Below are 22236 nucleotides of genomic sequence, written 5' to 3'. Positions count from 1 at the left end.
TGTTGTTGTTGTTGTTGTTGTTGTTGTTGTTGTTGTTGTTGTTGTTGTTGTTGTTGTTGTTGTTGTTGTTGTTGTTGTTGTTGTTGTTGTTGCTGTTGCTGTTGCTGCGCTGCTTGAGCCTGCTGCATTTGCTGCAACTGCAGAGCATGCTGTTGAGTCAGAATAGCTTGCTGTAAAGGATGAGATTTATGCTGGACTAGACTCGGACTGGGCATGGCATAAGAATTTATGGGCGACTGGCTGATACTCTGACCCGGAGCGGCAGCATTAGGGATGATATTGATTCCATTGGGGGACATTCCGACAGGAACAACTGGGGTCAAGGAAGATTGGGAAACAAGCTGCATGGGGTTGGCCGGTTGCTGAGCTACACCATTCATCATTTGCTGCTGCCGTAAAGCCTGGAATTGTAGCATTTGTTGTTGCTGCTGCGGGGTCATCTGAATTTGTTGCTGTTGTGATGGTTGCTGTTGTGGTTGTGGTTGCTGTTGCTGCTGATCAGACTGCTGCTGGAGAACAAACGGCCGCTGAGTGGACGACATGTCATGCTGTTGCTGAAGCTGTTTCGATTGGGGTAGATGATACTGATGTTTTATGTACATCTGCAGTAGCAGCGTGAGTTCTGTAGGCGAGACCTGGACAAGAGTTCAGAGAATCAGCGAGTAAATGCAGCCCCAGGACTAGTAGAGTGGGGAGATTCCTTGGATACGTTTGGCTCTGCTAAAGAAAAGCACATGCAAGCTTAGAAGGAGAGGTTCAAAATTGACTGGACGCCGTACACGAGATCAGGCACAGATTCCAGTTGTTCAGGGTCGCGTCGTTCTGGCAGGCTAGCACGAATAGACGGCGAGGCACTGCAGATGAGATTAGATTTTCAGAGCGAGGTGGAAAGCGAAACCGAGAAATAACATACCTGCGAGCAAGACAGACGTATGAAGAACGGAGTCAAGGCCGACAGAGGGACCTAGAGCTGAAGATCAAACGTCAAAAAGGCAGCGTGTGCTGATGGGGTGTCTCGACTGGGAAAGCCGATGGAGGTTATCAGGACGCCGAGTGGGACCTCCTCACGGGACGGTGAACGGGAGACAAGAGTACCGATTCTGGTGGATGGAGAGAGAGACGGACGGCGAGATCTCAAAGACGAAGTGCCAGTTAAGGAATGCGAACAATGAGTGAGCTGGGAATCGACTGTCCGGGTGAGAGAGGAAGGGAAAAAAACGTGGACTGGGTACGAGGGACGATGATTCGATGTCGCGACGACGGGGACCGGGCAAAGACTGAATGCGCCGTGGCTGGCCAAGTGGGTTTGTAGCAACTAGCTACCTGAAATGGATTTTTTCCGCGAGTATCTGAGAAATGTGGTATAGATCTGCTCTTAGAGACAGTCGATAGCCAACAGGATGTGTGTAAGCCCTACTCGACTTGTGGTCTTCAAGGGAACCAAGGCGGCGATTTTGCCTGTGATTTCGATGTTTCTGGCGCTGGTTACCGATGTGGACGGAGTTTGGATCTGGGATGCCAGCCACGACCAGGAGTTACTGGTTGAGCCTTGGATTGTAAGCAGCCGCGAACGGATGAGGGATCAGTGTACTTTGTACCATGTGCTGTTTTGATTCTACAAGTCATTAGCTGCGCAATTGCAGACCACAGATTCTTTCTCAGAAAAGTGCAGTAACAGCTAGCAGGGTTACTTCTAAAGCACGTAATAGTGCGGTAGAAATTGCCGATGTTAGGCATAAAATTGGAAAGGTTCGGAAAACCTGACAAGGCTGTGGACTCTCTGGACCAGAAAACTTTGCAAATATCGAGTTGATTGGCGTCGTTCAATTGGCAGCATCATCTGGTTATTCGTTTACAGTGGAATGTCAGACTATCGGCATGTTGGTAGCAAATGCAGCCAATAATTCGTCTGATTAGACAGCGACAGATCCAATCAGTCGAATACAAACGACCTTCTGCGTAGAGAAGCAACTGTCTACCGTTCGGCATCGTCTGAGTTCAGTCCCAGTGGAGGCTAGGGCTTGACAGTAGGGCTTCTTCGCAGCCAGAGAACGGCTGGGGATAAAGTGCAAATCTCTCGCTTCCAGAATTAGTTTCTTTTCTCTTTTTTTTCTACATCATCAGGTTCGTAATTTCCCCCCTCTTCTCCGCGCAGACGGTAGTCAACATGCCGTGTGCTAGAATTCCTCACAAGCTGATTACTAACTCGCTCTGCAGTAGTGGTTATACTTAATCTTATAATTAATGTATAATTACAACAGCGAGCTGCATCCATTGATGCACAGTTGAGGGCTTCTCTTTTTCACTATAGGTAGTCTTCCGTTCCCTGCTCCCTTGATTAACGGCGATTTTTATCATCCTTGATCCTTTCGGTGTGACTTTGTTTGTGTTTTCTATAGCAGCAAGGCGAGGGATTAATGCAACATTTTTTTGGCTTTTCTGTGTGCAGCGTAACAGTTCTTAAATATACATGTGTATTTGCTATTTTTTGCCTTGTTTGGTGTGCTCGAAAATGGTTTTGATCATCTCGTTTCCGAGCTTTGTAGCGTCCGCAAACCGCGGCGAGAAGAACTCTTGCGTTCGCTCGAACTTGTCCTTATATAAGTGGAAATTGCCGAACCCAATAATCTCGCTCCATGACTAGATAGTTCCCGCATTAGTTTCATTGTTATGGGCGTTTTGATATCAAACAAAACTTACTCGTGCAGCCACCGTAAATTCCAGATCGTCAGATCGAAATGTGTTATTCTCCAGGGCGACCTTCATGCAGTCCTCCAACAGGCCAGGTTTCTGAAACAAATATTCCGTGACTCCGAGCCAGATTCTGAACAGCGGCGTACTGCAAATCATGTGGTCGTACGGTACGATCCCGAGCTTCCACCAACAGTCGACCATCGCCAGCAGACTAAGATGTGAGTTGGGTGTCCGTTCCTCGGGCGGCACGTTTGATAGAGAAAATTGGTCAAGCAAATAGTCCGACAACAGCAGTTCGTGGCTGTCTGGCAGTCCACCGAACACAGCTTTCTTTGCGGCATAGATGCGGTCGCGGAACTGCTGTTGTTCGCCTTCAATCATGAGCTTGAACAGCTCCGTCACGGACTTTGCATATTGCATGATCTGTGCATGTGCAGCCGGATTTAGGATCGCAAGACCTGCATAGACGTGCCACTTATTTGAGAATATCCGTAGTGAAATGTTGATTTTTACGTTTTCGATCCCACCCACATACCGGGGAACTTCCCAGGGAAACTGTTGGTTCGCATGCCAGGCGAGTCCCATGCTCATGAAGGCGGCATGTGTAGCTGCTTGAGTGTCGGCCGTGATTTTATCGTGCTCGGCGGCTGTTAAATATACTATCTGCGAGTTAAAACACGATAGGATCGAGCGCACGAACTCCAGTGATTCGTCCGACGCTCGGTGTTGTATCAGAACCTGTAGAATCAGTACAATTAACTCCAAAAAGATACGCGTCGTTCTTACTAAGGGCTGTCCACGAGTGTCAACATTTGGACCATGTAAAGAGTGACATGACACGATCTCGACGTCTTCGGGTAAATGCTTCTCAAAAGCTCGAATTTCTGGCGCTTTACATGAGGTCTGGCCACCGACTATGCCTCCGACTTTGGTAGCTATTTCATTAAGTCCTGCTATTTGAAAATACTTGTTGAATGCTTGACTTACATGGACCGTAAGCAGCGACAATTTTATCAATATTCTCCGCTTCAACAGAATATATAATATAATCACTCAGGCGAGATACATAATGACCATTGCGAAATATATTAATTTTCGGGTCTAGAATGTCAGATGTCCGAAAGGAACCAGCTGGCGATGAGTCCTAGCTTCAACTTACTTTCACTGAACTGTTCCTCTAATGAATGAAATTTCTCTTCTCTGTCACAGGCGTTGATTCTAAATACTCCAGATTAGCTACTCCAGTCTTGTGTTGTCTTGATGTACCATACGTGAATCCGGCCGCTGAAAGACGACGGGCATACATGCGACCCATATCGCCCATGCCGATGATCCCTACTTGAACGTTTTCGAGCGCGATAGGCATTGTGAGTTGAACTAATGATAAATTAAATGAATGATGTTTATGCATACAAATGGACGACTGCTCAAATTGAAAATGGCTTATATTGTATGGAGTTAAGAAATCTTCGGAAGCCGCATTATAGGCTGGGACTGCTATGCTCTTTCTAACATTGTTGCAAACAAAATGATTTTGAACTGCACTAATATAATTAAGTGATTTAATATTTTTATTATTCAATATGAGGCAGCGAAGTCACCTGGTGATCCAAGACTTGCACAACATTGTAATCTAGCAATTCAATCCGACAGAGAAATATCCGTCTCTAATTTTTTGTGGGATTATCAATATCCATCACTCAAACTCAACGTTATAATCTGATCTCCCCTAGATGCCGAAGCTGAAAGCCTTACTTTTCTGACGGCAAGTCAGGGAGAGTAGTCATTATGCAAAACCTCATGTAAAGTAGCGCCTTCAGCCATGTTCCTGGATTTCTCAGTCGCGAAACATTGCGATAAGCAACTGCGATAAGGATCGGCAGTAGCGGTGTACCATGGACAATCAGCCGATATCGGATGATCGGACAAACAGTAAAGTAAACAAACATCGGGAATTCGAGAGAGTTGGCAGTCTCTGAGCTGGATTAGAGAAAGTGCTTGTCTGTCGTCGACCTACGGGCAGATGCGTGGACAACGTGCGGCGAAGTGCGCGAACAAGGAACATTGGGCATTGAACAGCGGTAAGGTAGGGAAACAAAAGCACCTAGCAGGACGAGCAGAGAAGAAATCAACGAAGATGAATCGATTGTGGAGTGATCGTGTGCGACAAGAATGCCAAATATTGCTTTTATTGCCATAGTCTGCAAGATGCAGAAGCGGAGCCGGAGGGAGCACCGAAAACTAGAACCTGGACCAAACAAGGATATGCAGAACTACCGCAGAATCAACGCCTGGCTAAGCCAGTTCACGGAACCTCCGGCGGCCGCTTCCATCGAACGGTCTGATACGAAAAGTTCAGCTTACATTAGGACCTGCCAATCTGCAGCGTCTGCTGATAGGCGTTCTTCTGATAAGAAGAAATTAATCTGGGTCTATGGACGAAATCTGTAGAGTCAAGACGATGTGTGAAACGCATATTACGGCGTTCACCGGGCATACAGTTGGTCCCTCTTTTCCAAACCAGGCACCTCAAAAACACAGGCCACTGATTCGTCGAACCAGGGCTACACCTAAGTCTGTCTGTCTCACTGTTTAATCGTTTCCAGCTAAATTATCTAATCCGCCGTCGTATAGCTATGATTATTATGATAATCATATTGATTGTCATTGCTTGTGGTATCGTCCACTGCAGCTCGTATTGATAGATCACATCACACAGTATGTCCATTTCGACATCTACTAAAGATCCTCCACCACCTTCACGACCCAGGGGAATCCAATTCTCCTCCTCGACTCGTCGACCCAGCTCCCTAGACGTACATTTTTACTACTATGTGCGGCCATATCCGAGACCCGACTCGCCGCAGACGGCTCGCCACGTCGGAACTTGACTCAACTATAATGGAGCTGGTGGCGCGCAGTTTCTGACCCGGTAGGGCGATGATCTTCCCCTTCTTCCCGTTGTTATCGATTCCGGTCCCAACTGCGGGCTTCTGCCATTCTCGTTTCCGTCATCGATCAGCTGGCTGTGCGTTTCTCGAGGTAGATTGAACGTCGCAGGACTGAATTAGATTCCGGACATTGGACAACTCGCCTTCGAGAACGCTCGTACGATCCAGACGCGCTCTTCTCCGCGTCTTATCGCTCTCTTTCGTCAACCCCTCCATATTCGACCCCTCCGGTATAACTTCTGAGCACTATATAAGCAGCACTTTGCTCGCCTTTAAATTAGTAATTGTTTGTACACACTACTTCTCATCATAAGCATTCCGCTCTACTCGATCCTCTCAGCTCTCTCAGTTTACACAAGTAATCTCATCTGTCCACACAATGGTTGCCCTCACTGCTACTCGCTACGGAAAAGACAACATCCGTCTTCTCAAAGTCGAGCGTCACCCTTCTAATCCCAAGCTCCAGTATGTCTACGAATTCACGATCAGAGTCATGCTGGAGGGCGACTTCGACATTGCCTACACTGAGGCTGACAACGCTCCCATCGTTACCACAGACTCGATGAAAAACACAACCTATATTCTTGCCAAAAAAAACCCCGTCTCGCCTCCAGAGCTTTTTGCTTCCATCCTTGGCACTCATTTTGTCACTACCTACTCGCATGTCCATAAGTCTTTTGTTCACATTGTCCAACACCGCTGGACTCGCTATTCGGTTGATGGCAAGCCTCATGAGCACTCTTTCATTCGTGACGGAAATGAAGTCCGGATCGTCGATGCTGAAGTCGAGGAATCTGGCAAGATCACGATCTCGGCTGGCATCTCAGACCTTCTAGTTCTGAAATCTACCGGATCCGCCTTCTACGGGTACGTCCAAGACAAATACACCACTCTGCCCGAGACCCGTGACCGCATCATGTCGACCTCTGTTGATGCAACCTGGAATTACGACTCTTTCGAGAATCTTGATGCTGTTCGTAACTCGCTTGGTGCTCTCGAGTCCGGATACCAGTCTGCTCGTGAAATCACACTCAGCACGTTTGCTACGCATGACTCAGCTAGTGTCCAGGCGACACTGTACCTTATGGGCAAACGTATCATTGAGGTCAACAAATCTGTCAATAATGTCTCGTACAGTCTTCCAAACAAGCACTACTTCGACATCGACCTCTCCTGGTTTGAAGGTCTAAAGAACACTGGCGCTGACGCCCAGGTCTTTGCTCCTCAGTCCAACCCCAACGGACTTATAACGGCCTCTATTTCCCGAACTGATTAATCTTGTTTCAGTCGTTAATGTATATATATGTTTTCTTCTTCCCCTCAGACTTATGGTTTGCGATTCTACCTTTGATTTCCCGCATTGTATAACAGTTTATGCGGTTGACTTTTTGCTTTGATGGATATGGGTGTTGCTTTGGTTTTTAATAAATTATAATCTATTATTTTTACTGTAAATGAATTTCATGTGATCCAAAAATCAATATTTCGCGTGATAGCTCAAATATGATCATTGAAGTAATTTTATAAATCATAGTTAGATCTTTCGATTCATTTAGCATCGTATATCCTGTATTATGTACAATCAACTCAACAAGTCAACGTAAATAATTTAATTAGTTACAACCAACTTGACAAGCACACATTATTATTCAGATTTCTGACTCTTCCGAAACACCTTGGAAGTTTCAATCAGCTCTGGTGACTCTGTCCAGAACTTAATTGTATTCACCAAGTGTGGAGATTCGTTTCCCTCCGCAGTTTTCAGCCTGCTCAACCGCAATCCTCGCAAGTGATTTTTCGGTAACATTCCACTAACTGCTTTTCGTAAGGCTTCACCCATACCTTGCTTAGCGGCTAAGCGCTGCATGTTCATTTCTTTAAGACCGCCGGGTCTCATCGTATGTTTCCTATACAGTTTCTGTTCAAACTTATCACCCGAGGTTTTCAGTAAATTGCAATTTGTAACGACAACGTAATCCCCACAATCATTTCCCGGATGAAATATTGGCTTGTGTTTGCCCATTAATGTGATTGCTATCGCGGAGGCCAGTCGTCCTAATGTTCGTTCCTCTTTCCGAAGGTCGACGTGGTGCCATACTCTAGAATAAGCAAGCCTTGTCTGTGTCGGTCAGTCACAATGAACAAAAGTCTGGGTTTGCTTGCCAGTAGTATACGTACTTTTCCTGTAATATTCGACATCTCAACTGGAATTTAATGCTCTTCGCAAACAGTTTATATTCTAATTCCTTTCGAGGTAGAATATTTTTTTGGATTTCCACCACCTCTTCCAAAAGGACATTCGATATATATGACAAAACCTTTCATGCTAAGAATTTGCCCTACTTGTAGGCATAATGCACGCACATTTGCTTAGATACGCCTCAAATACAAATGCTCATTCTGATTTCTGCACTGTCCCCTGCCCTCAAATCCCCAGCAAAAACTACATACACTAAGCAATAGAAGCAAATCAAGCACCACAAAACACATCCAAAAACAATATCACGCCGGCTCTAGTCGCTCTTTCGCTGTCAGTTTTCAGGAATTCAACCGAGAGACCTAGTGAGTGCTTTCTACCGGAGGTGTGCCATCAACAGAATTTTTTCGCCGTACGCGCTCGGCATCGAGTCTGGTCGGTTGTTGAACGAAGTTTGATACGCGTTGATTTCCAGCCGAAAAAGAGAGACAAATAGAAGAACCACCAGTAGCAGACGGATTTATTCATCTCCACGCGCCACATAATAATTGGATTTGATTACTTGAACTTGCTGGCCGTGTGGAATCATTTCCACTCATCGATACGGCAATTATTATTAATATTTCATTTCATTTCATTAGAAGTCAGATTTCAATTCACAGATCTTTAAAGCACTCCAAGAACATAGAATGGCTGTTTCAATGAATCGCATTGCTCTTGCTATCCGCTCAAATTTACCGGACGAGATGGATTGGGCGCTTCAAACACTAGTTCATTCGTCGTTCGAGAATCCAGATGCTCTAATATTTGAGAGATTTCCAAATCTAGCACCAGCGCTGCTCGAAAAACTGTCGAGCATAGATACGGTTTACGACTTGGAGCAACTCTCGAAATCTGATTTTGACGTTTCTGATGACGACCTTGGATTTGGAGTTGGATCGAAATCCAAAGGTAGACAACTGCTTGATAAAATTTTGGAAGCTGCCTTAGTCTTGAGAAATGCTGCAATCAATCCGGACAATGCTAGATATTTAGCTGGTATTAAACTTTGTCAGCTGGCTCTTATAAAGTGTCTCAATCTTCCTGAAAGACCAAGTTTGATTGAGCTGCGGCAATATTGTCTTGATATTGCTGAGTCCGTTACTCTATTTCTCCATCCTCGGTCGAGCCAAGATCCGCTATTCAGAACCTTAGTTGCATTCTTAGGGACCGAAGATCGCGGCGTGCTTATTCCTACAATGCGAGCAGTTGCTAGAAGTGTTGTCGCAGTCGAAACGAACTTGCTACAATCCGTGGATCCAAAACTAGTAGCCCGCATATGTTCTTTGGTGATGCTCGATGATGAGGATCTGCTTGCTGTGTCACTCGACTTTTTATACCAATACACATCATCCTCTGAAAACATCGAAATCAGTTCTGATATTGTCGACTGGCGTGACTTAATACAACAACTGATTCGTCTATTGCTTTACCAAGCCCAGGAATGGTCAACACAGGTGTCTGTGACCGAGGTTGCTCAAGTTAATCGAACTCCTCCAGCAGCTGCTCCTCCAGCACTGCCGCAGGATTTATTACATGGATTACTGCAGCTTGCAGAGCCCGAGCGTGCTACACAATGGTGAGCAGATTAATATTTTGGTTTCGTATGTAATTCTAACAATCCAGGATGCGTGCCTGTTTCGAAGAAGACTCAGAAGGGGATGTCACACAGATAGCTTTATGGAAAGCTTATGAATCACAATTTGAAGAATATGTAATTTTAGGGAAGCGTTTACTACCTGCCGCAGATTTCATCAAGAACGTCACAATGGCGTACAAACATGCCGCAGCCATGGTCGTCACGCTTCCCAATGGCCAGCAGAAGTTTATCATTAAAGGTATTCGACCAAGAGAAGCCCCGCTGTCTTTAAAGGGCGAACTATACATTGACTGCCAATGGACAACATCCCATGGACAATGTCCTAACAAGTTCCCTTCAGTCAAAGATTTGTATAAACATATCCTTACAGTTCATGTTCCGTTATCTCTACAGTCTCAGTCTCCGGTCTCTAACGGCAACGGAATTCTTTCACCAACGACTGCGAACACGAACGCAATATCAAATGGATCATCGGACGAAGTGCTGATCGCTGATGCTCCTACAATAGCTGCGATAGAGAAGCCTATATATTTCTGTAAATGGAAGAGCTGCACCAGGTTTGATCCTGATGGAGTCGTGAATCGACATATTGTGGCTGCGCATATCCGAACACATGTGCCAGACCCGGAAGACAACAAGCCCATTCCGTATGCAGTTCGGATTGGTATTATTCCCGAGACACCAAAATATCCCTCGACGAACCGGAATGACCTTAAGGTCCAACAACACGCATTTATCAACAAATCTACAATTGTCGACGAGCGTGGCGACGCAACTGGTATACCTGTAACGTCTGTCCTTGTATTGCGCAATATCGCACGTAGCGATCTCGGCAAGAAGTACGTAAAGGCATTGGTGCCAGAAATTATCAGTGTTGCAACTGTTAATGTACCTTTAAGGAACTACGTTGCCGACCTTCTCACTTTTGTAGAGGAGAAGCAAGGCGGCGCTATTCTATAGAGATCCAACTCCTCCTAAGAATGTCATATATATTTGTATTTGTATGTATGTTAGTGAACGATGCAACTGATTTAATTAAACTGTTACAAGTTTTATAGACCTCATCTGATATATGCTGCTACAGAAGATATGGTACTTTCTCTTATTGTTTATGCACCCTTCGGGATAACCCCTACCCTTGATTGGTTTGCCACTAGAAAAGTTTTTCCGCTGGGAGAAGAAACTCTTCCAGCTAGTAACCTCAGACTGTGCTGCAGGTCTGTTTGTTAGACAGAATTGTGAGAACTTGTGAGAATTATTTGTGGAATATGAGTTACAGAGGATCTTCATACGGTGGAGGATCACGCAATGGTGAACGCGGTGGTGATCGCTACAGTGATAGAGGCGGTGATCGCGGTGATCGGTATGGAAGCCGTGGCTATGGACATGGGGGTGCCCAAGGAGGCGGCTATGGAAGTGGAGGATATGGAGGAGGTGATAGAATGTCGAATTTAGGAAATGGTTTACAAAAGCAGGACTGGGATTTGGAATCTTTACCTCGTTTTGAGAAAAATTTCTATCATGAACATCCAGATGTCACTGCTCGCTCGGAGCGAGAGGTACAGAAATTCAGAGACGAGAAAAAGATGTCTGTTAGTGGAAATGATGTCCCTAAACCTGTGGAGACTTTTGACGAGGCTGGTTTTCCAGCCTACGTTTTATCCGAGGTCAAGGCCCAAGGTTTCTCGGCTCCCACTGCTATTCAGTCTCAGGGTTGGCCCATGGCATTGTCTGGTCGTGACTTGGTCGGCATTGCTGAGACTGGATCTGGAAAGACGTTATCGTACTGCCTTCCAGGTATTGTCCATATTAATGCTCAACCACTGCTTGCTCCCGGAGATGGTCCTATTGTTTTGATTCTGGCTCCTACCCGTGAGCTTGCTGTTCAAATCCAACAGGAATGTTCTAAATTTGGCAAGTCTTCTCGTATCAGAAACACTTGTGTTTACGGTGGTGTTCCTCGAGGACAGCAAATTCGTGATCTTGCTCGTGGCAGCGAAATTTGTATTGCTACTCCTGGCCGTCTAATTGATATGCTTGAATCTGGAAAGACTAATTTGCGCCGGGTGACTTATTTAGTTCTCGATGAAGCCGATCGCATGCTTGACATGGGTTTCGAGCCCCAGATCAGAAAAATTGTTGACCAAATACGTCCCGATCGACAGACTTGTATGTGGTCCGCTACTTGGCCTAAGGAGGTGCAACGCTTGGCCAATGATTATCTTCATGATTATATCCAGGTAAATGTTGGCTCTCTTGAGCTTTCTGCGTCGCATAACATCACGCAGATTGTGGAGGTTGTGACCGATATGGAGAAGAAAGATAGGCTGATTAAGCATCTTGAGAAGGCGATGGAGAAGAGTGATGCAAAGACACTTATTTTTGCTGGCACTAAGCGTATTGCTGATGAAATTACGCGTTATCTCCGTCAGGATGGTTGGCCTGCGTTAGCGATTCATGGAGACAAGGCGCAGAGTGAGCGCGACTGGGTTTTAAACGAGTTCCGCACGGGCAAGTCACCTATTATGGTTGCCACGGATGTCGCTTCTCGTGGTATTGGTAAGATATAATTCCCTACCGTTTTGTCCGTTATTTTTCAGATACCCTGATTTTGCTACAAACTGATTGATACCCTTTAAACTGTTTCTGGATTGATGATAGATTGGATCACCATGTGTGTGATACAAAGGTATACCTGAGTGTTTTAATGATACGATGTTCCGGGGTGAAGAGGAATTGGATATGACCGTTAAAGTTAGTACACTATTGAAAATTCTCATGCGGAGGATTGTCTGGCCCACTTTTGTGAGTGATATTGTTAATCTTGAAAGTGACTTTCAAGTTGCAAATTATCATGCAAACAGGAGAATATGAAAGACCAATCTGAGTGAGAGAAGTTATGAATAGGCGAGTAATGAGTTATCTGTCCTTGTACTATTCTTAGTGTTATATCCGATTAGAAATGAAGTGATTTTATATCATTATTTCTTTGTACCAAGCCAACCTCTTTTGCAACTCCATGTGAGCATGTCTGACCTTTTTTCAGAAGAATCTTAGTTTCTTGTGGATGAGTTCTATTATTGAAAAGCATAACTCAGGTAGTTTTACCATTTTGTATCGTAACCTGGCTCCGAGGACCCGCTTTTACTGTCGGGACCCGAGGGGCAATGAGTAAGGGCATGGTGGCCAGATTTTTCATTGTAAACAAAAGCAGGGAAGGTGTTAATAATGAAGACTAGCACGGCGGTGGAAGGCAATACATGCTGAGACTGCAGCAAAGTAAACAAGAAGGTTAATACTAACCATTATGCAGATGTGAAGGATGTTAAATATGTGATCAACTACGACTATCCAAATAACAGTGAGGATTATGTACATAGAATTGGCCGTACAGGACGAGCAGGTACGACGGGAACTGCAATTACTTTTTTCACATCGGACAATTCAAAGCAGGCTCGGGATTTGGTGACGATTCTGTCGGAAGCGAAACAAGAAATTGATCCTAAGCTTGCGGACATGGCGCGGTATTCGCGTGGAGGCGGCGGAGGTGGTCGTTGGGGTGGTGGGCGTGGAGGAGGACGAGGAGGTGGATACGGGGGACGTCGGGGTGGCGGCGGAGGGGGATACTCTGGATCGAATAACGCTCCATTAGGGAGTCGGAGATGGTAGGAGATCGAGCAATTTAGGTTGAAAATGTGTGAAAGTGTGAGAGTGATTTGGTTTTAGATGATTAGAATGAGTAAGGTAAATAAAGAAATCTGTTGTTTAATCGACCTATTTGCGTTCTACTGACTTGATCGCTGCTCTAATTTGATGTGGATAGACTGCTTTCGAAGATGTAGATGCGACTTTGAATTCCATCTCAGACGCATCTTTATTCGGTGTTCGTGAAGTTTTTGTTCTGCGTATCGCCTCTGCGAGGATTCGGGCGAATTTCTGGCGTTGATCATGTGGAGCAGGAGCATGGGGATAAACTGGTCTAATTATCGGAACCACGTCGTCTCCGTCCCCATTCCCGTCTTTAGCTTTGGAATTTAATTTCTGTCTTTTGTTCAAGCTCTGTGTCGGGGAACTGATGGTAGACTTCACGTTCCATGTGCTCTCCGCTGTGCTTGAAGGATCAACAGTACTAGCAGTTTCATCAGCACCAAAAAGCTCCTCCATGTCGATTTCAGTTCGCTTAGATCTTGCTTTTGCGTAGTCTTGTATTGCTATACTTTTTGAATCGGTTTTGATATTAGTTTTTATCCTGGAGTCTGCTTTGACATTTGAATTAGACAAGATATCAATTTCTGAATCGGCGGATGATTTATCTTCGATCCTCATTTCTGAAGTCACCTTTGGATTGATATCTGAGCTGATGTCCAAACTTAACTCTGTATTCAGAATACGTTCTTTCTTAAATAAAACATGATTGTGTGACTGTAAATTTATTTTGTCATTTGACTCAGTTTTCCGTTCTAAAATTGATTCTACTGCCACTGCCGCCGAATCTGAACCGTCAGATATTGCTGCAGAGACCACAGCAGCCTGGAGGTCGCATGACAAAATGGAGTGTTTGAATAAGCAATTTGGGATACAACAAGATTTGACATTCGGACAGGAAAATGCAGAATATAGCTGTTTACTGCTTTGAAACATTTTCCATTATATTTATTTGGAGAATTGGAGTTAGAGGTTTGAAGATTAAGGTTCGACGAAGTAGGCTCGAATTGGGACTTATTCGACTATATAGATACAATTACACTTCTTCCTTCCGATTTAATTAATGAAGAGAATAAGGGATGGCATATAGTGATTAGGTACTAATATAATGTCATCGCGATCATTTCTTGAGAGGATTATAAGAAGTGTAACAGCAGTCATAGAAGATCATCTGAATGAGAACAATTAGACAACGCAGTCATATCTACACTGAATTCCAAATCCAGCGTCCTTAAGATAAAATTGTAAATCATAGATACCAACTAAATTACATCTTTCATTAAGAAACTTAGAAATTGTGAGTAACTACTCCGCTAATTTAGCTACCAATTTATTCAATATCGACGCTCGCCGCAGAAGACTTCTAGTGCTAAATTGACACTCAATCAGTACTTACACTATTTCGGTATCATCGCATGATATTGTATTGTCTATAACTTAATACTCATATGCCAAAACACCATGGTAACTCCAATACGCTTACAAAGCACTACGCAGCCCTGAATCGCAGTGCAGCAGTCCGGACAGAACAGCAGAAAAAAAGACAACAGAAAGAAGTAAGTCCACAGACTGTAACCGACCGAATCAACAGTTCACGTTGGCGTGAAGCCCAAGTTGAGGCAGCTCGTGCCGCAATGGAGTCGTCGTCGTCCATTAATGGGGACGGGGAAATGAAGAGCGTGATTCACCAAAACGAGACGTATACTCCATCGTTGGTTGCGTATTTATCCGAGCTCGACTCGGTCGAGCAGACTTTGCGGTTCATTCTGGACGATTTTGACTTTACAACCGAGGACGATGCTGCATCGGTTCGGCAGACACCAACGGATGGAATTCCCTCGACATCTCTACCAGCTGGTCGACCACAAAGAAATCATCATAGACTAGCTGGACCTCCTCCGCCTCCGACATGGGTAGCAGAAGACCGACAGCGTCGAGCAGCGATGGCCGGCAGTATAGAACCTGTCGTCAATGGCCGGCGAGTCGTGACCAGGCAGCATCCTGATCATACGGCCATGCACGCGGTCCGACGTCAAGCTGCCGAGTTTCTCAAATTTCGCTCCGAGCGCAATGTGCTCCGAAGTAACTTGCCGGCTGAGCCCGGACTATCGGTTTTGAACAGCATTCTGCCGCGCGAAGGCAGTCTTGTGCATTGGAGTCTGGTGAAAATCTCCCGCGACTGGGAAATCAATGTTCAATATCTGAAATATTACTTACCGACACTTGAGCCCGGTATGAAAATGGTTCTCGTTTCATATCTAGGTCTCTACAGCCCGCATGGCGTTGGTCCCCTCGGACTCAAACTGTTGTTTGGCACAGAATCAGCGAACCAATCTGGTAGTACCTTTCAAGAATCAGGCCAGGACGCGTGGGAACACTGCGTTCCTGTCGATGACGATAATGACCGAATAACTTCTTTGGATCTTTCATTCCAGATCGATGACGCGCATCTTTCGCTTTCTTCACTGTCGAAATTTCTGGTCCCTTCGTCGAGCAAGTCCAAACTCGGAACTTCTTGGCAACACACAACACCTACACGTCGGATATTTCCTTTTCTATCTGCTCTCTCTCTCTCGTATCCATGTTGCAACTCTCCTACACAACTCTGGTCTAGTCTGCTGACTATTCTACGGAACAACCCGACACTTGTCGCGCTCGCTTTGGCGAACTGGCCTATCCCACCGGAAATGTTTTACACCACGCCTGATTCCAGTGCGCAAACATACCCACCGAAGTCGCCAATTGCCACTCTGCGAGGACTCAGTCGAAATAGCACGGCTTTGAGATGGGTCGATTTCAGCTACTGTTCTTGGCTTGACGAAAAGGCGGCAGTATCATTGGAATGGGACGGTGGCTGGAGACAGCTGCGGACAATTGTCATGCGAGGAGTATCGCTGGATGTCTGTGATAGGATACAGGCAGAAGTGGCAAATATTAGAGGGGTAAAGGGTGTTTCCATCGAGGTTTTGTCGTAATGTTGCATTTTTCATTTCGTAGATTTTTTGTAACCCCGCCGCAGTGTATGTCTTCTATTCCAATGCTAAAGCCAATTTTTCTAATTGAATTTCATTCTACAATCATTTGGATTCCAATTGATTTACCAATATTGTAAGTTTATTTATGTCCAGTGGGAAATGGTGTCAAGTCCACAGGCAACGAGTGCGCTTCCTGAGATAGTCGAGAAAATAGTTCTTGAGCCTGGGGTTCTGACAACAGCGTTATCGGCCATTGAAGTTGCCGATGCGCTTCCCCGCGGATACCAACCGCCCATGATTTTTAGAGAAAAATTAGTTCAAGAACGCGTACATGAGGCAATTGAGCTACAGAGAGGCTATTATTTGAAATCGAACAACGAGTTTGTTTGGATGTTATTGAAAGGTGCAATGAAGGACATGTTCACACCCTACGAGATTGTGAACATGTTGTCTGTGCCCTGCCTAGCAAATACATTCGCTGTGTCACTGTCGGCAACAACAGCAATTGCGTCAGTTACGTGGCTCACGGAACGTATGTCTTAAAGTTATTGCAAACTGCTAATCAGATGAATACTGACACATTCGTGCGTCTTTTCCAGGAAACCCGCTCCGTGCGCAGAAGTACGCAGCTCTCGCGCTCATGATTGTTCCTTTCCCGGCCTTCTATCTGTGTAAGAAACGTTTAGGCCAATCGAGATGGACGTCCGGTTTGGCTGAGGTGATGAGTTCGAAAGAACAGGGCTTCTATGAGCCTCCGCCAGTGGCGTCTGCAGAGTCGAGAGAATCTACGAACGACAGACCGCTATAGTTTGTGACATCTTGATAATCTACACGCAACTTGTACATAAAATTCTACCATTATTTATTTAATAATCACATTTTATTAATTTATAACATTTACCAATATTCCACTCACAGGTCCAATTTCAAGAGTCAACAAATATCATAAAAGGATCTGCGGCTCGCAATGACCAAATGCTATCATATCAAAATTCAGCTGTCCAAATTAATTATAAGAACTAGTTGAATGCTTAAATGGATAATTGCAGAAGTGGATGAATAGCGAATTATTTGGCATCAGCATGTGTGTTGGAGGATTTTGAAAATAATACTAAAAGGAACTAGCACTGATCTTGATTATTTTCTGGAATCCAGCAGCGACACCAATAGCAACTCCGATTTGGCTTTTTCGGTATCGTCGTAGTTGTTCTCGTGATGCATACTCGAAGACAATTTACCACGCTTCTAGTTTCTGAATCACCTTCCCATATTGCTCACAAATTTGAGCAAATCAGAGCAACTTGTACAGACCACATTTACTCTTCTGAACCTGACTGGACTTCGACTAATGCAGAGCTGCACCCTTCCAAGAATAGATACACTAACGTCCATCCCTGGGACCGCAACCGTGTGCGCTTGCCAACGAGTGATCCTTCTCAAAATTATATCAATGCATCCCATGTATACCTGCAGGCTCCCGGCGGAGAAATGCACTGCTACACGGCTGCCCAGGGTCCAACAACGCATACAACTGCAGACTTCTGGCTCATGATTGCGTCTGATGTTGGTGCGGTCTCAGTCATTGTCATGTTGACACAGACCTATGAGGGTCACGTTGAAAAATGTGCACAATACTGGCCGACAAATGATCGGCCGTCAGCTACATATCGGGCCATCGACAACTCATATAAGTGTGTTCTCACGCTTACCGAAGTTGATATTGACCGCACGGCAAATTGCACAATTTCAACAATGACACTCGACTTATATCGACCTGCTCTATCTCTGCAGCCAACTTCGTCTAAAACAGTTCGGCATATCCATTTTAAACATTGGTCCGACCATTCCGCACCAGGCGCTGCCGGCTCTGAAGACTCGGTTCTTGCCCTTGCACGCCTTGCCAATCGATTGAACACTGCCATACCACCGCCGCCAATAACGGTTCATTGTTCCGCCGGAATTGGACGTACAGGAACTTTCATTGCTATTGATTTCCTCCAGTCTTGCTATTTGAATCCCGCTCCTTCTCCATCCTTAACTATATCCCCTTCAGCATCGTCTGCGTCAAAGTACATTGTCAATTCATCTGCTCTGCTCTTCCCCAACTCGACTATCTCGGATGCTGAGCTTGATTCAGACCCTATCTACGACACGGTCTCCGCTCTGCGCCACCAGCGAATGCTCATGGTCCACAACATCGCCCAATACAACTTTATCTACAAGTCAATCGCTCGGCTACTGTGTACTGCTCCCTAGATAACTCATAATAGAAAACTAGAATTACACGTTTAATACTTTACACGGTAGCGCTGCCAAAATATAAATCCGTAATCACTTGGCCCTTGCTTGCAAACAAATCAATCATATCTCAAAACTAAAACTCCATGACCCCAGAACAACTTTAGAACAAATAAAACTGTGGCCGACCCAAGACGAAATCTAACATAACAAAAAAATAAAATAAAAAGCAAAAGCAAAGGCAAAAAAGCAAAAGCAAAAGTAAAAGCAAAAGTAAAAGCAGAAGGAGAAAGCTAGATCAGTCTCAATTAATCTTCTTCTTTTTTGCTGCAGGTATGTTTCCTATCGCACTTGCAAATGTATGTTCGGAACTCCTTTTTCGAACAACTGTGATTTTACCGGTCGGCGGCAATCGTGGCCGCTGATTCCGCTGTTTGGGAGGTAGAGCCTCATCCTCAAGAAGTACGTTATCCCTCTCAAACTTATCAAATCTCTGCATCAGAAAACCTCGTATCAGCCCGATCTGCTTCTCTACTCGCTCTCGCGTCATTGGCTCGAATGGCGGCGCGCTTTCAATCATATTCTGTGCTGTTGGAGCTATTTGGACATTCGCATTTGCATGAAGTCGACTATGAAGCAAATGTAATGGCACTGATAATGACGAAAGGCCAAATTCCTCGTCTAGTCCGAGTTCCTTAAACCCAAAGAAATCTTCGCCAATCTCGTCAGAGAATCCGCCGCTAACAAACTCCTGACTTCCATCATCAAAGGCGCTATCTGCAGATCCACCAGGTTTCCCTACTAAGGCTGGCCGAAGATAGTCCGCGAGAGACATACCCATTCGTTCCCTCACATCCTGTAGCTTTACTCCAAGCCGATCCACGTCCTCACGAACATAAGTCTCCAAATCTCTGAGATTATACACTCCATTTTCATACAATGTCTGCATCACTGTGTCCTCTAAAGAATATCTCGTTGCTCCCCGATTGGCCTCCAAATAGAGGCTCAAAGTCCGGCCGAGTCGTTCCATAAACTCACCTGCAAGCGCTGTTAATCCTTCCATGGCTAACAACTGGCATTCCTCATATCCCACATGCATGGCTACTTTCGAAATTGACCTCCGCATACACGCCTCCGCCACTTCTCGTGGAATATCTCCATGGCCTGGTAATCTCCCTTCGGGCTCCATATCCTTCTCGATAAGTTTCTCGGGATTGTACGACCGCAATTGAGCCGTATACAAATGTGCTTGTTGCTGCATTCGCTTGATTACTGCAATTTTAGAAGTGATTTTTCGAATTTGTTGGATCTCTGCAAGGTTTGCATTCATCTTCGTCGTCAGAGAGCCTTTGCAAGCTAGAAATGGTGAATCCTCAGATGACAAGTCAACTGCTGTCTCGAAGAGCTCGCTCTCCATCAATTTTTGCTTCTCGTCCACGTTCCACAATGATTCAGGCATATTTGGAATCACGTCGTAGACAAAATCCCTCATTAAAACGTCCTCACTGTCATCTAATCTTCCCTTGTCAAAAATACTCTTCTTATGGTCTGTTAGGTCCCCAGATTGAGAACCACTCGCAGTAGCTTCATCACCTTTTTCTCTCTCATCGGCAGCCGCAACAGCTTCCGCAGCCGCCTCGGCGGCTGCCTTTTCGGCTTGTAAAGCTTCATGTTCAATCTCAGCCTTTGTTCGGATAGTAATATCTGGAATTAAAGGCATCAAAGACAGAGTCTTCTTCTTCATAGCGAGAGCGTGCTTGCGTAAATAATGGTTGGGATCAGTGTTGAACTCGAAGCAGTTGTTCCAAATTAACATGAGATCGTCGACAAACTCCTGTTTACTCCGATACTGGAATAGCTTCAGCTTCTTCATGACGGTACTAAGATCCATAGGATTTTTAATCACGTTAAAATAATTCGGCGCGTCTCGCTTATTGACTCGATTCAGAAACGCAGTAGAATGCTCAGTAAATGCTCGAAGCTCAAGAACAACCTTTTCAGCAGCTTCGTATAGCTCTTCCTGGCCTACCCTCTCCTCACTAGCCCACTTGGAGCGGTTCTTTCGTACATCTGAAATGAGATTTCGAAGCTCTAGATCGGATATTGATAATCCCTGCCTTTTTTCGTCAATGACAGAGAGGAGATGCTAATAGTACTGTTAGTATACGCCTATATTTGCCAGCATTTCTAATCACCTTGAGACTTAAATTTGCGGCTCCAAAATTGACTTGACTTAGTTTAGTAATAGTGTCAAGTGATCTATTCGCACCCGGATCCTAGGATTGTTAAATAAAACTAGTTAAAATTTGATTTAGTGACTTACTAATGGTTTGGGTCGTGTGTACCGACCACTGTCAGTGTCCAATGTTTGATATGTGTTGTTCCAGTCAAATTGTTGGATAGCATCATCTAATTGTTTGATGTCTGAGGTTGGAGTGTCTGGGAGGGCCAGTTAGCTTTAGCCCAGCACAATTGAAATATTTACAAACCTGCTGGTGTTATTATGCCATCATTAATCTTTATACTCAAGTCATCTGATGACTTCGCCGGTGGGGTCACCGTTCGTGAATGTGATGCGGATGCCGATTTAGTTTCGGCCGATATAACCTCGGGTTGTAACACTGTAGAGGATTGAGAAGCTAAACTATCCGCAGGAAGTTCGCTCGGTTTCGAACCAGCCAGGTTATCGTTAATTTCGTCATCGTCATCGTCATCATAATCTCCTTCATCAACCTTTCGAATTGCGGGAGCATGGGTATCATTCGAGGTAAGTAGGTCATTCGAGGAATAATCGTCACTTTCGCTTTCGTCGTCAAGAAATGAGAAATCGACGTCGAACGAAGTAGACAATTGACGTACAGGAGATGCAAAAATGTAATCAATGGATTTTTCATAAAGCATATACCGCACCTTAAGTGAGAGATCTAGCATATCAACTTTAGGGCCGGTATCTGCGTCCGACTCTGTAGTGGAATTATTGAGTGTATGCAGAGCAGGAGGTGGCAGAGAAGGAGAAGCACTCCTCGAGGGTCGCTTAGATTCTGGTATGCCGTTTAGCCTGGGCGAAGGCCAGGGCGCAGCGGTTGCAGAAGTAGTGTCTCGAAGAACATCAGGATCAGTCGAAGGTGCGCCTTCGACCGAGGTAGCCGACGAAACTGGCTGTTCAGATGAAGTAGTATTTCCTGATATCGACGAAGAGGAGGACGAAGACAAGGACGAGGGCGATGCAGACGATATTACGGCAGCATAAGTGGCAGCCGGGGAAATCAGGTTTCTCCAAGCATGTCCGCCCTCGGCTAGGGCTTTAGCGAAAAGAGCATGTTCATATGGATTCAGATGAGTTCTCCAGGCATCGCGACTTTCAATCTGACGAGCAAGCTGATAAAGACGATCAGGATTGCCCGAGGACCAGAGTTTTGAAGCCGTCGCAGAGAGCGAGGACGCCATTGCTGGCTGATATGTATATACAGCTAAATATATATATAAATATGTATCGATATATAGACGGCTCCTTGCACAAACTCAAGCACGGTAGCAGTTAATAGACAGCGCGTATCTAGCTGGCCCAACCACACATCGCAATGCAGCAAAAAGGATACGAAATTTAAGCTTGCAGTCCACTGAAGATGGATCGCATAAAATAATAGATGGATTTTCACTCTTCGGCGCGATGTTGTTCTTCAAAGCTAGTTTCTCTCCGTTGGGCGGTGAATCGCTCGACAGAGTCTGACTGGCAAACAGCAGAACAAAACCCCCAAATTACCCAAACCCAGTTGTCTTGTTTGGGACTGGCTCCTTGGGACAATTGCGATCCGAATTTGGATGGCTTTAGATGAC

The 22236-nt window shown here is 45.1% G+C and overlaps 11 protein-coding genes across 11 annotated transcripts; 6 read left to right on the top strand and 5 right to left on the bottom strand.

The window, feature by feature from the left end:
* Positions 1–881, bottom strand: V1516DRAFT_443907 (uncharacterized protein; the record flags this gene model as incomplete). The annotated part of the gene is made up of 1 exon (XM_066919046.1): positions 1–881. A coding segment is annotated over exon 1 (602 nt), but the record flags the coding sequence as incomplete, so codon positions are not given.
* Positions 882–2481: 1600 nt separating this feature from the next.
* Positions 2482–4060, bottom strand: V1516DRAFT_665239 (uncharacterized protein; the record flags this gene model as incomplete). Its single annotated transcript, XM_066920661.1, has 6 exons — positions 2482–2640; positions 2701–3432; positions 3481–3629; positions 3682–3795; positions 3854–3912; positions 3966–4060. The coding sequence occupies 6 exons, from the start codon at positions 4058–4060 to the stop codon at positions 2482–2484; spliced, it is 1308 nt and encodes a 435-aa protein (XP_066777080.1).
* A 1660-nt stretch (positions 4061–5720) lies between these two features.
* V1516DRAFT_443352 (uncharacterized protein) lies at positions 5721–7098 on the top strand. Its single transcript, XM_066919045.1, has one exon. The coding sequence runs from the start codon at positions 6025–6027 to the stop codon at positions 6919–6921; it is 897 nt and encodes a 298-aa protein (XP_066777079.1). The 5' UTR covers positions 5721–6024; the 3' UTR covers positions 6922–7098.
* On the bottom strand, positions 7060–7948 carry V1516DRAFT_639889 (mitochondrial 54S ribosomal protein uL13m). The gene is made up of 2 exons (XM_066920090.1): positions 7824–7948; positions 7060–7764 (listed from the first exon to the last, which is right to left on the bottom strand). The coding sequence occupies exons 1-2, from the start codon at positions 7842–7844 to the stop codon at positions 7291–7293; spliced, it is 495 nt and encodes a 164-aa protein (XP_066777078.1). The 5' UTR covers positions 7845–7948; the 3' UTR covers positions 7060–7290.
* Positions 7949–8099: 151 nt separating this feature from the next.
* Positions 8100–10689, top strand: V1516DRAFT_677805 (uncharacterized protein). Its single transcript, XM_066922655.1, has 2 exons — positions 8100–9460; positions 9508–10689. The coding sequence occupies exons 1-2, from the start codon at positions 8532–8534 to the stop codon at positions 10439–10441; spliced, it is 1863 nt and encodes a 620-aa protein (XP_066777077.1). The 5' UTR covers positions 8100–8531; the 3' UTR covers positions 10442–10689.
* Positions 10690–10749: 60 nt separating this feature from the next.
* V1516DRAFT_665235 (P-loop containing nucleoside triphosphate hydrolase protein) lies at positions 10750–13150 on the top strand (the record flags this gene model as incomplete). Its single annotated transcript, XM_066920660.1, has 2 exons — positions 10750–12040; positions 12795–13150. The coding sequence occupies 2 exons, from the start codon at positions 10750–10752 to the stop codon at positions 13148–13150; spliced, it is 1647 nt and encodes a 548-aa protein (XP_066777076.1).
* Positions 13039–13910, bottom strand: V1516DRAFT_677802 (uncharacterized protein). The gene has a single exon (XM_066922654.1). It carries the CDS (start codon positions 13805–13807, stop codon positions 13256–13258), a length of 552 nt encoding a protein of 183 aa, XP_066777075.1. The 5' UTR covers positions 13808–13910; the 3' UTR covers positions 13039–13255.
* Positions 13911–14185: 275 nt separating this feature from the next.
* On the top strand, positions 14186–16238 carry V1516DRAFT_677797 (uncharacterized protein). The gene has a single exon (XM_066922653.1). The coding sequence runs from the start codon at positions 14635–14637 to the stop codon at positions 16159–16161; it is 1527 nt and encodes a 508-aa protein (XP_066777074.1). The 5' UTR covers positions 14186–14634; the 3' UTR covers positions 16162–16238.
* On the top strand, positions 16239–17071 carry V1516DRAFT_677795 (uncharacterized protein). The gene is made up of 2 exons (XM_066922652.1): positions 16239–16693; positions 16761–17071. The coding sequence occupies exons 1-2, from the start codon at positions 16321–16323 to the stop codon at positions 16967–16969; spliced, it is 582 nt and encodes a 193-aa protein (XP_066777073.1). The 5' UTR covers positions 16239–16320; the 3' UTR covers positions 16970–17071.
* V1516DRAFT_677794 (protein-tyrosine phosphatase-like protein) lies at positions 17072–18585 on the top strand. The gene has a single exon (XM_066922651.1). The coding sequence runs from the start codon at positions 17377–17379 to the stop codon at positions 18415–18417; it is 1041 nt and encodes a 346-aa protein (XP_066777072.1). The 5' UTR covers positions 17072–17376; the 3' UTR covers positions 18418–18585.
* V1516DRAFT_677792 (uncharacterized protein) lies at positions 18409–22095 on the bottom strand. Its single transcript, XM_066922650.1, has 4 exons — positions 20889–22095; positions 20723–20838; positions 20595–20675; positions 18409–20545 (listed from the first exon to the last, which is right to left on the bottom strand). Exons 1-4 carry the CDS (start codon positions 21844–21846, stop codon positions 18704–18706), a joined length of 2997 nt encoding a protein of 998 aa, XP_066777071.1. The 5' UTR covers positions 21847–22095; the 3' UTR covers positions 18409–18703.
* Positions 22096–22236: the final 141 nt, after the last annotated feature.

This window comes from Lipomyces oligophaga (assembly GCF_038497815.1).
Source record: "Lipomyces oligophaga strain CBS 7107 unplaced genomic scaffold V1516scaffold_5, whole genome shotgun sequence".
In the NCBI taxonomy this organism is placed as follows: domain Eukaryota; kingdom Fungi; phylum Ascomycota; class Lipomycetes; order Lipomycetales; family Lipomycetaceae; genus Lipomyces; species [Lipomyces] oligophaga.
This window is presented reverse-complemented; position numbering and strand designations above follow the sequence as displayed.

Bases quoted from the DNA above. Each gene is read 5' to 3' on its own strand.
- V1516DRAFT_443352 (XM_066919045.1), top strand. From the start codon at position 6,025: ATGGTTGCCCTCACTGCTACTCGCTACGGAAAAGACAACATCCGTCTT.
- V1516DRAFT_639889 (XM_066920090.1), bottom strand. From the start codon at position 7,844: ATGTCGAATATTACAGGAAAA. The intron at 7,765-7,823 runs GTACGTATACTA...TGACCGACACAG, and splicing joins TGTCGAATATTACAGGAAAA to ACAAGGCTTGCTTATTCTAG.
- V1516DRAFT_677805 (XM_066922655.1), top strand. From the start codon at position 8,532: ATGGCTGTTTCAATGAATCGCATTGCTCTTGCTATCCGCTCAAATTTA. The intron at 9,461-9,507 runs GTGAGCAGATTA...CTAACAATCCAG, and splicing joins CCCGAGCGTGCTACACAATG to GATGCGTGCCTGTTTCGAAG.
- V1516DRAFT_677802 (XM_066922654.1), bottom strand. From the start codon at position 13,807: ATGAGGATCGAAGATAAATCATCCGCCGATTCAGAAATTGATATCTTG.
- V1516DRAFT_677797 (XM_066922653.1), top strand. From the start codon at position 14,635: ATGCCAAAACACCATGGTAACTCCAATACGCTTACAAAGCACTACGCA.
- V1516DRAFT_677795 (XM_066922652.1), top strand. From the start codon at position 16,321: ATGGTGTCAAGTCCACAGGCAACGAGTGCGCTTCCTGAGATAGTCGAG. The intron at 16,694-16,760 runs GTATGTCTTAAA...CGTCTTTTCCAG, and splicing joins AGTTACGTGGCTCACGGAAC to GAAACCCGCTCCGTGCGCAG.
- V1516DRAFT_677794 (XM_066922651.1), top strand. From the start codon at position 17,377: ATGCATACTCGAAGACAATTTACCACGCTTCTAGTTTCTGAATCACCT.
- V1516DRAFT_677792 (XM_066922650.1), bottom strand. From the start codon at position 21,846: ATGGCGTCCTCGCTCTCTGCGACGGCTTCAAAACTCTGGTCCTCGGGC. The intron at 20,839-20,888 runs GTTTGTAAATAT...TGGCCCTCCCAG, and splicing joins TGGCATAATAACACCAGCAG to ACACTCCAACCTCAGACATC. The intron at 20,546-20,594 runs GTGATTAGAAAT...CAGTACTATTAG, and splicing joins CCGCAAATTTAAGTCTCAAG to CATCTCCTCTCTGTCATTGA.